Source organism: Cygnus atratus, chromosome 20 (assembly GCF_013377495.2).
Source record: "Cygnus atratus isolate AKBS03 ecotype Queensland, Australia chromosome 20, CAtr_DNAZoo_HiC_assembly, whole genome shotgun sequence".
NCBI classification, from domain to species: domain Eukaryota; kingdom Metazoa; phylum Chordata; class Aves; order Anseriformes; family Anatidae; genus Cygnus; species Cygnus atratus.
In genome coordinates this window covers 8985908-8997963 of record NC_066381.1, presented here as the reverse complement: position 1 = coordinate 8997963, position 12056 = coordinate 8985908, and the positions used below count along the sequence as shown (strand labels likewise).

At 34.4% G+C, this 12056-nt stretch overlaps 1 protein-coding gene across 3 annotated transcripts in view; it reads right to left on the bottom strand.

Annotated features, from left to right (window-relative positions):
* BRIP1 (BRCA1 interacting helicase 1) overlaps window positions 1–12056 on the bottom strand; it is a 102586-nt gene that overhangs the window by 26271 nt on the left and 64259 nt on the right. For all 3 annotated transcript variants that reach the window (XM_035560914.1, XM_050714728.1, XM_050714729.1), the window contains exons 23-24: window positions 11170–11391; window positions 10019–10176 (exon numbers count right to left, since the gene is read on the bottom strand). In XM_035560914.1, the coding sequence (XP_035416807.1) occupies window positions 10019–10176; window positions 11170–11391 (380 nt within the window). The remainder of the gene's footprint in view (window positions 1–10018; window positions 10177–11169; window positions 11392–12056) is intronic.

The following is a 12056-nucleotide window of genomic DNA, read 5'->3' as shown; positions in this document are numbered from 1 at the left end:
AAGCTGGGTCCCTAATCGCAGTCAGTCATGTGAGGAGATGGTGCGCTGTGCAGGAATGTAATGAATGTTTTGGCTACCGCACTAATTCTTTTAAGTGAATAAATATATTTGCTTAAAAAGTAATACAAAACATACATATTCCTTTCCACATTGTGCTGTCTCCTCTTCTTTCCTATCCCTTCTGAGGGACTGTATTTAATGTCCAAGCATTTCTTCAATTTAGGACTCCTACAGCTAATTATGAGGGTACACTAGTTCTTTACCACTAGGATTCAGATCTGTTTCACTTCAACAAACTGGATTCTTCAATACAATTTATACTGAAAGTATAATATGAGCAGACTGACTTTATATAATGGCTCTCAAGTTTATGACGCAAGAAAAACATTTTCTCTATAAATTCCAATGATTTATTTTAAACTGATTTTTTAGCCCCACTGATGAACTTACATGTACAATATTGATTTCTCTTTTAAAGAGCGTAAGTAGTGAAATACATCAGAAAAAAACAAACCCAATCATTCACCAGCTTGTGCCATACTGGCTTTATGAGTTGCAATAAAAATCTAAACTGTAATTCACATAACCGTTATTTATATATCTATTTTTTCCCCTGAAATATCCTAGAATGCTAAAGTTTGGCATGAATATAGATATACATCAAGCACAACAGTATTTTTCAGTGATAAAAGGGATGACAATGGTTTAAGAGATAAAAATGCCTGTTTGTGTCCCAGAAGAACGAACTGTGACCTCTTAGTTGGGCTGTTCAAACAAAATAAAACTTACTCAAAAAACTCAAACTTCTCTGTAAGCTACATATTTCTTACTCCTAAAAAGAATGTACAGTACTATCATGGTTTACTACCATTTCTCAGATGATTTCCAAATGTTTCATTACTACATAGTATGGGATACAATTTCTGATCCAGATGCTTAAAAGAACAAATCTAACAAAGAAACTTAATCTGAGCTAGACTTGGCAAATTTTCCAGAAAAAGAGTAGAAAGATGTTTTGGAAGCTGCTCAAACAAAAGCCAAAATGGAAATATGCTTCTTTCAACCATACCCTAGGCTGCTGTTAAAAATAAAAGGACACTTATAGTTTCCACAAGTGTGAACTGCAGCTGAGGTTTATAAAATATAAAACGTAGATGTCAAAACTGCCCAAGAATAGTTTTGTTGTTGTTGTTTAACTTATCTGAAGTTAAAACAACGGTTTTTATATTGAATTAACAAAAGAAGTATATAAATGGTCTTAAATGTACATAAAAGATTCTATACCAATTAGAATGAATACACATTACTTTGACATTATTACATCTTTAAAATAGGTCATATAGAAGCATATAAGTGGCAGAAAACTGATACAAGTCTACTCAATAATCATACTGCATGCTTATATATAACTTTAACCTGAGTGTTTCAAAGCACTTAATGAGCACAAGCTAAATGCGTGCAGAAGTTTTCTTCCATTTAGATACCAGGAAGCCAGAGGACAGAGGGCTCAAATAAGTTTGGAGTCACGTACAATTTACGTGAATTCAAATGTGCTGAGGTATTGCTTTATCTGATAGTCTTCTTTCCTTCCCTGAAGACAGACATGGCTAAATCTTTGTATAAGATCCACGCATCTATCTATAAACACCATAAAAATCTTTAAAATCTTAGCCAATTTTTTTATTATTATTATTTCAAGCCCTTCTGAGAGGAGAAAGAACCAAATTTATCTGTGGTTCCACTGACTTCAGGCATAGAATTCATCCAAATGTTTGTATTCTATCAAGAGGAAGAAACTATGAAACTTAAACAATAAAAATAACCAATACCATATACAAATTACATATGGAAGAATGGTGGAAATTGTCTGTTTTTCCACCCCCTACCTTATATTATTGCTGTATGTTTGCAATTTAAGAGCTAAGAGTTCCCAAACTAGAATTCCTGCACTGAACTAGCCAGACATTACTACAGAAAATATTCCTGCCCGCTGCATACCACAGCCTGCGTGGTCTGAGGTATACCATTGAGTTTAATTATGTAAATTTACAATGCTATATTTATGTTAGACAAAATTATTTTATTCTAATTTCCTGGAAATGAAGAATGGCTTACAGATCACAGAGGTATCCAATTTAGAAAACATCTGCAACAAATCTAATTCACTCTTTCATTCTACTACAGCCACTTGGCTCTTAAAGTGTGAAAAATGGCTATCACTTAGTAAAACTAGTGTCAAACTACTTGAAAGTACACTCACTTTAAGAATAGAAGTCAAATTGCAAATACTCTTACCTTAATAGGAGATTTACATTTAATAATAGAACATAAATTTACAAAAAGAGAGAGTTCAGTATGCAAAACTGATGAGAAGTTGGTGCATCTAATGAACAGAAGTACTATGGCACAGAGATGTTTTAACAATTTATAATTTAATTACGTAAAAATGTACGGTAAAGCACAATTTAAAAACAAGACTTGAACATAATCGTGTGTATGAAATGTTTAGACTCATGTCAATGAATCACGAAGCTTTTAATTTTTCCTTTGCATGATTGCTATTCTGGTTTTGAATTCACACCCATAATGACCAAGATATTTCCCATACTGATAACAAAGAGGGGTTTTGTTACTGTTGATCATGGGGTCAGTGGCAGCTGCACTATGTGACTGACATAATCAGTATAAAATACTAGCTGTAACAATGGATGTTCATTAGAATATAAAACAATCAGAATGTTGAATCTGTAACTTCAGCAGCTGCTACTGTATGCTTTTCATAACTTGTTCAGCTTCAGCTATCGATGCACTGGGCTTCCTGCTCCTTCACATTCCAGTTCTCATTCTTTGTGATAAAACTGTTTGTGGGATTGTACCATTAATCAGATCCCTGAAATGATCCAGTATAAAAATACTCCCACAAAAATGGCAATATTTTTAATCCAAACCCGTCCAGAGGTGCTTTTTCCAAAGCAGCTTCACAAAGAGTTGCCCTAATGTACCAAAGGCTGAGGTATAGATTGGGAAGGAAAAGTAGGGGAAGGACAGACACTTTTTGAGTCAGGTCTTCCTTCAAAGCCTGCTTCACCTGCAAAGATTACCCAAGTTTACATATATATGTATTCTTTATTTTTGAATGAAAGATCACCTGGTTATCTATACAAGGCAGAGAATAAATCACGGTGCTGGTGACTGTTACAGCACTTTAAGAAAATTAGAACATGTGCTAAGTGAACCTACAACTAGGTTTTGGTTCCTATGTTTTAAAATATTTAAATATATGAATATAAATATTTAAAGAAAGTATAGGCATAGGTATTTTAAAGCGAATTTCAATAGAGTGGAATTCAAAGAAACTTGACAACTAAATTGAGCAGAATTTTTCCAGCTGGCAGAATGTCCAAAGGAGCAAGTAGCTAGGAGATAAATTAGCGCTTTATTTATGTTATTTATTTATGAAATAAAAAGTCCACACAAATTGGCTCTGGAAGTCCAGCCTTGAATTAAAAAAAATAATAAAATTGGCTTATGAACTCCAGCCTCTTTCCCCCCAGCACATGTTTTTCTCAGACCATTTTTGCAGCAGCCCCCACAAACAGGCCCAGTTTCAAGCATGCCTGGCAGGCCTAGCGCTCAGGTAGCCCATTAAACAGTGGGGTCCTAAGGCAGGAGAGGCACTAGATTATGGATCTAGAACCACATTGAAACAGCAGTAATCTGCCAGCGCTAATGATAAAAGCCATCCTCAACTAAGAGATTGTCCAAAGCTATGAAATCATCCTATAATAATTAAAGGAATATACATAAATTCATGTCTTTAGCCCAGGCAATAAATAGATGGGAAAGATGATATATGAATACATTTACTGGCTTTTTCCAAAGTACTCCCAGCTCTTGTCTGGATTGCACCTCAGGTCCCCAGCTTTCTCACCCATGGCTGACATCTGACACTCAGCAAAGACTATAAGAGGAGACAGAAATAAGGCTGTCGCTAACACTTAAAAACTTTGCAAATGGTATCGTCTTATTCACCCTCCTAATGGCACCTTACATGCAGAAGAAGATGATGATGATTAATGAGAATTAACAAACTGTGGCAAGGGAAGAAATGGTAGTTCTGGAATTTAAAAATCAACTTGGAAGAGCACTATCAATTGTATCAGGAGAATACCTGGAAGGAAGAATGGATTTCATGACCTAGGAATTTGGTTTCGTTCCTGTGCTTTGTAGGCCAGTTTCTGCACCCCTCCTTATCTAGTTAGTAGTTACTCAAGAGTTCTCACTTCTTGTCAGCAGCCACTGTAATATTCATTAGTACAAGTCAACTTTTAAGTATCTGATAATAAAAGTCAAGAGGAGGAGGAAAATTTAGGTCTTAAAAGAGAAGACAACAAAAGCGCTGGTAACTGCAAGATGGCACTCAAAGGTTGATGTATTTCTTACTAGTTAGGATTTAGTTTCACTTAAATATAGCTCTCAAGGAATTTATTAAGGAATAAAATAATCAGTCCCTGATACATAGAGCTTTCAGCTGTATTGAAGAATAGTGCCAGCATGGGTACAACAATAAATACATGGAAGATTTTGCAATGACAACATGGCATACGCTCATTTATAGAGATACTTGCTTAAACATTTACCCTTGTTCCCAGAATCATAAACCCACTTCTTTAATAAGCTCATATGTAAGGCAACTTTGACAATATTCACAAAAAGGCTGCAAACATTCTTTTAATGAGAAAGCTAGAAGTATCCTGCAAGTATTTTCAATGCAGATCATAAAATGCAAGTTGTAGTGTCAGCTGAAAATAGCAATGACCCACAGCAAGTGGAGAGAGAAGAAGAAGAAATGAATGCATTTTTGGCAAAGTGAAAAAAAATAAATGAACCCTAATGGGATATTCTATGATTCTATGAAATTGGACAGATAATTCCTGAGAGACTAGTGATTCTGGCACCAGCAGAGAGCAACAACACAAAAGGGTCTTTTCTGAGGTCATCTATGGCTCTTCCCTTCTGAAGGCCTGTGTACAGATTCTCTGAAAATACTTATATATTACAGATTCTCCAAAAATATTTAATCTGTTTAAACTTAAACTCAGGTAAATTCCAAAATCCCCCAGCCTAGCAGTCCCAAGGTCTTTAGTATGTTATTTCTCAGAAATTCTCAGCAAGCTCTGTGAAATCTCAAGAAATCTCTGTGAAAGCTCAAGAATCGATGCGGTCTTTTGTATGAAATAAAAGTCACATTGAAAATAATACACATTAGATTTAGTCATGATATGTAATTAAAAAGGTAACTGAATAGATCAGCGAAACTCAGAGTAGCAGAAAAAATGCAGAGCAGAAAACCATCTGCAAAGCAGAGAGAAAAACATGGATTCTGGAGCAAAGGGAAAAGTGCAGTGTCAAAGCACGGTGGATATGAGTCCTTTTCAGCTTTATTCAACAATTAACTGCAATACTTATGCTTGCTTTTATAAAAAAGGAGTGTGTTTATGTGCTTGTATTATATTATAAGCATACACATCTGTGTGCCGTGCAATAATATCATTGAAAATCTGGAAAGCATTTATTGACAATGATGGTAGTCATGCTTGACGATCTTCTAATATTAATAGAAGCATACCTGTGCCTGTTCATAGTAATGTATTCCTAAACTGTCATTTTAAATAATGGAAAACCAAATAAATAGTTATTTCTGCAATGTCACACCAACAGTTTTCAATGGTTATCAGTCAAGTGATTCTAACGAGTAAATGTCCAGATTCCCAATAGCTAACAGTGCAGTAAAAAGAATTTAGTGTCTGCATTAAAAACTTCATTTTATTTTTTGGAAGCGTAAGATATCTGTCCTTTGTAAATATTCAGTAATGATCTATTAAACATGAAACATTTAAAGAATAACTTACTTCTAGCATGCTCCATTCATTTTAACTTGTATTGTATGCAGCAACTATGACATTAAAATGGTGGTATTAGCTGACATAAACAACTACTTAACATCAGCCAAATGCAGTAAAGACTCCAAAATTATTTAATATAAGTAATGTCAGATGAATGCTGTTATCCTCCTAACTCTCAAAGATACCTGTTTCAATGCTGAAATAATAAATAATTGCCAGCCAAGAGTACTTTTCTTCAGAAATACTCACAACACTATTTAGGTTAGATTGTCAACAAAAGTAGCACTAGGAAAATTTAAGCTGATGGAATTGTTTTCATGATGTCTTTTTGACAACAAATCTCGCATCTAAAATCTGACTACTCACAATTTCTAAACCAGATTATAAAGCTAAATCCATGCAAACCCTTAATGGATCAGGACTTTATTTCTAGCACTGCAAAAACTCCAGTTGTGGCCAAGTCTTATCAGCTACAGTGGCAGACAGATTAGAGAAGATGTGCCATGGATAAGTATGAAGCACTACCAGCTTAAACCAATTACACACTTAGCACAAAGTTGTCAAACTACAGATGAATGCCAAAACCTAACATTTAATTTCTATCATGCTTATAAATCTTCAGGAGAATTTTTTTGAAAATAGAGCCTGTAAGAAATGCAAAACATAGCTGGGAAAACATAAGGTTTAAAGAACACTATTTGGAAATATAGAATGTTTTAGTGGTGTGTAAATAAGGGAACCATACTAATTCGGGAATTACCATTCAAAAACCTACAGATTTTTTTTTATTTTACCAGAAGTCAACAGTCTAAACTTGCCTGCATTTATTCATTGACAGACACATCTATTAAATTATCAATTAAATTATGCCAGCTGAGAGTCATTTCTTTTACAATAAGAAATGGTGTAAGAGCTAGCTATAAAACAATCCATAGCTGTCCTAATTACTCCTTGGCAGAAAAATGTGTGATAAAATGCATGTTTTGTGATTCACTTCCTCTGGTTTACTGCTTCAGTACTGTTAACCTGTAGCTTCTGATGATCTTCTACAGTACTCTTAAAGCACATAAAAAAAGATCTAGACAACCACTGTAAAATTTAAGGCACATAATTAGCAATTATTTCATGCACACTTCACAATAATAATCTGTTACATACTAAGGGGAAAGAAACATTAATGAGCTACTTCTGGTGCTGCTCTGTGTACTGTGTTTGCATAATAATGAGGTCCAATCTGCTGGAAAACACATAAAGGACAAATTAATAAGGTCGTCATTTTTGTCTAATGATGCTTAATACAGTTTTAGCAATCTGCTCAAGACAAAAGACAGTCACTCAGACATAGCCGATTATGCATTCGCGTGGCAGATGAAATCTTTATTAAACAGAATGATGAATCTGATTAACATGCGATAACAAATATACAGTCTGCGAAAATGACCGTGCCACCTCCTGCAAGCATCCCTCACGTCGACTATTAAGGCTTTACTCAGATTGAGGTCAGACTGGTATTCCCCATAGGCGCATTAAGATAAAAGTTTGCCAGTAACATGAGGAACAAAACAATATCCTGTTATATAAAAGCTACTGTCTCAACAGCTGACTGTCTAATCAGTTACAGCAACAACTCCTTAATAAGTTTGAGAATTTAATTGTCAGAGTTTCATTCACCTTTTAATATATGAAAGAATTTATTATATTAGCTAGGCTAGATCTTAAAGCACTCTGAGCCCTTTACAGAAAATATTTTGGTATTGTAAGTTCCAAAGTATATATCTATAAAGTTGTTCCCATTTCACAGAGAAGACGGCAAACAGGAAAATATTGTAAATAGTTGTGTATTAAGGAACATAAATAACAATATTAATTTATATGCCACTGATGTCACATAGAGCCTGAATAAGTTAATGGAGGTTTCTAGGTCAGTGGCCAGCATATGATACAATTGAATTTGTAGAAATGTAGCAGCAAATATAAAAATCTAATTTTCAATATAAATGTATAATTAATATGAAAGAATGTAGGTTTAAAAAAAGATTTACAAAATGTAATTTGATAATCGCACCTGCAATTTAACTCACGAAAAACGGTGTTGCCTCTCTAATTGGTTACCAAACCTTGAAGTAAATTGCAAATATTAAATCCAGTGATTCTATTTTAAGCTTGTTTTGCTACACCAATGTGATTTCTATTAAATGAATAATTCCTTGCCTTCCAGAAAGAACTGTACTTGATTTATAAGCACATGACATGAAGTAGTTTAAGATGACATATGATACCTCATGACAACGTACATGATTTATCATAGGGTAGGGCAGCAGTATAAACTACAGTGTTGATTTTGTCTCTACAAATATTTTGCTCAACAACAGCAGGATCTTGTATTCAAGAATACATAACTGGGAGCTAAAACTGACTTACAGCTTCTTCAATCTAATGCATGTGTGTTTGCTCTGCCATACGACAGTCTATTAAAGTAATAATTTAAACTCCTTTTACTCATTCTACATGTCTTCATTTACATGCATATACTCCCAATTAAAGAAAAACAGCCATCTGATTTAAAGCAAGGAGATGATAAAGTTAAAGCTGTATTTGCCTCTACCATCATTCATCCCCAGTACATTTTACCTTTCTAAATAAGTAACATTATTTTCACCAAAAAGAAAAAAGGGGAAAAGAAGAAAAAGGAGTAGCTTATTCACCCCCACAACTCTCACGTTCAAGTCACCTGGTGTATAAATCTAGTCATAGTGCATACAGTTTGCAACAGACCCAAAGCAGAGATGTCTGTTCTGACAACTGTTTCACAGGTCTATTGAAGATGAGATATTTTTTTCTTCCCTGAATCTCTTTAAAACAAAGACATCCATTAAGAGATTAGATGTGTCTCTACTGAAAGCCACCAGCTTTCAGAATGACTCTCCAAAGCCACATGTGGTCTTTTTTAGTCTGTGTTGCTCTCCATAGCCTAGAGGTTTACCAAGATTTCTTTCTAGTGGATGGAAACAGAGTATAAGAAAAGAATAGGAAAGAAACAGACATATTCAGAAAATATATAACAATTAACTGTGTGTTTCTAGCTAAAGAAATAGAGGAGGTTAAGACCTGAAGACAGTCTAAGAACATAACATTTGTTTATTTTACACTAGTAAAACACATACTTGTAAATCAAATACCAGCTGGTTACACATCGATACTTGATGCACCTGCTATGAGAGACAGCCAGTCCCCCCTTCAAATGCCTACCTGGCTAGCAGCATGAATAAAATCAGTGACATTGTTTAGTTTGCACAGTTAGTCATGGAAAGCAACAAAGAGGTGGAACACAATGCTTCTGATTTCCTGGCAGTGTTACAGAGTCCCTTATTTTAAAAATACAGAAAAAGACTCTTAAAAAGATATGAGAAAACAAGAAATCACTCCATTATGCCTCAGAAAAAAAATGATTATTTCATGTTCTTTCAGTATAAATTCCCTCAATGTATCATTTCATTATCTTTCATCTAAAATGGATGCTGAATACACTGAAAGGCTTGTAATAGTGTTTGAAATACCAACATTCATGGCATGTAATGCTTCATAAACTTTGTTTCATCATCACATTGTCATCTAGCACATCTCAAATAGCTTGTATTGAGGATAATGATGCACACAGGTCAAAACTTAAGGATCATATTCAGTTTTTGGCAAAGTTTTAGACTCAAAAATCTCTGATTCAATTCAATTACACTTCCACCCACAATCATATATGAAAGAAAATTCATAGAGACATATGAAAAATACAAGTCTGACTATATCACTTGTGCGATTACATTTTGTTCTGACTTCCTCCTCATGAAGGACATGGATAGCTGCTGCCTGTTTTCCTATCCCCCTTCATAAAGTGTAATACTATAGACTTTGCATCAAATTAGGTATAAACAATGTCAAATGTATTAAGTGATCTTAACTGTAATACTGAAAATCATTTCAAATCTCTGGTAGAAGTTAGATGAAGGCATATACAAGTAGTCTAGGAAAAAAAATCATTCTACCATCTGTAGAAATGGTATTTTAATACAAATTATTCAGCAATCATTTCAATATACAAAATAAAGCAATTTACTTACCTGTGACTGTACTTTATCATTGAACTGAGTAACCTCAGCTCCTATCAAAGGACATGGAGAAATCAACTGGATGACACAGTTCCTGCATTGTAAGTAACTTGTCAGAGAATATTCCTTCTCATTCCAAATAGCATTTAAAGATAAACCAGCATTCACATCTTCCAAAAAAGAAAGAAAGAGTGCTTTACATAGACATCAGGAGATATTTTAAAACAGTTAAGAGATCACAAGCTGCACTTCACATTTCAAAACATTTTTTGTTTGTTTTGCAAGAAAGCAAGGTAATAAAGAATACTTAATAATCTCTGCACATTCAGTAGCATTTAAAATAGAGTCTGTGACAAAAATCACAGAACTGTGCCATCTTAGCACCAGAACTGCCTACACGCTAGCAAAAATCAGTACTTTACTTCTGGTCTCTGTCACCTGAATGCTGCTAAAGTATCACACACTGCATAGTATGACACCAGGCATCATTTCATGTCAAATATGAACATCATACCACTTCTACAGAGCCCTAACTTTAACAACTGTGCCAGGGTATATGCCTCATGGAGTTTAATTTGCTATAAGGAATGTAAGTGATTCTGTTTTCATTATCCTTATCTTTTCTTTTTGATTAGAATGCTATGTAAGGCCCTGAGAAATTTGGGAATGGAGAGGAAACTGGTGTCCATCTTCACTGTTTGGTTAAGCATAGAGAGCTCTACACTCTCCCACTACTCAGACAATTGCTACACAGAAGAAAGAATGTAGAAAGCACCTTTTGTTAACTTGATATTCAGTGTCCCTCAAAAGGAGAAGTTTCCTAATCAGGAAAAATTACAAAAAAGCTTTAGCAAAGCTTTGAACGTTCTATATAATTTAATGAAAGACAGGTTATAGTCTATTTGAAAGCTCAGATGTTTCTCTTGGCTCAAAAATACTTTCCAGTAAATAACTGCAAAACCTGTATAGTATTTTGGAAAGTAGTAGTGGGGCAAAAGATTTCTACAAATCCTCTCTACAGAAGTAAATCTCCTATGTAGATCAAGAGATAAAAGCATATTACCAAAATCAGAGGCATCTGAAGAAAATGAAAGGTATTTCATTTAAAGCTATAAAACTTGACAAATATTAGGTGGTATTTATCAGTAATCAGTAAAATTTACCTTTGCTTTTCATGGGCATCTGATAAACCTTCAAAGTTTCTTTTAGATGCTTAAGACTTGCAGCATCCGAGATGACCAACATCATATTATCATCTTCTGAGCTGGCAGCTAGTTGACACGCACAACTATTAATGGATTCTTTACTTCTTACAGCAGTATTTCTGAAGAGTTTCCAGATTATTTTCAGTTCAATATTACTGTACCAAGTTTTTCTCAAAGTTCCTATAATTTCGAAAGCGGGACATAAGACACATAAATGGTTTTGAATACAGTACTGTTCAAACATACTGCAAATTTTCCACATTTACAAGATGGTAATTTAGGCCCTGATCCAATACCCACTGAAGTCAGTGAAAAGACTTTTATTAATGCAAATGGACCTTGGAATAGGGCCTTATTTAAATATTTTAATGCATCCAAAATTTACTTTTCAACAGATAATTTCCCCCTTGTTATTACTCCCAAACTCACCAGCGAGTTTGAATCCACTTTGAATAGAGTGTCATTTATTTTTAATTTTCTTCAAACCATTGCAAATTATTATTTTTCAACTTTCATGAACCAACTGACATCTGAGATTCAGTTTAAACAGCCTTAAACTTCTTGCTGACAATGGACATCCTAGTAACAGCTAGTGTTCAAGGACCTCAGTGGTTCAAAACATTTTTATTTAATACATAGTTACTCCATTTCACAGATTCTATACCAATTAGCAAACATATGACAGTGCTGATAAATTAATATTAAGGAAATGAATTAAAGTCTACTGATGAGATTACACAAGTCCAAAAGGAAATAGATTATGGTTTGTCTGGGAAAATGGAGAGGCAACAGCCTCTATCACCTGGGCATCCCTACTGTATTTGGAAAGTAACGAGGACTTTGCT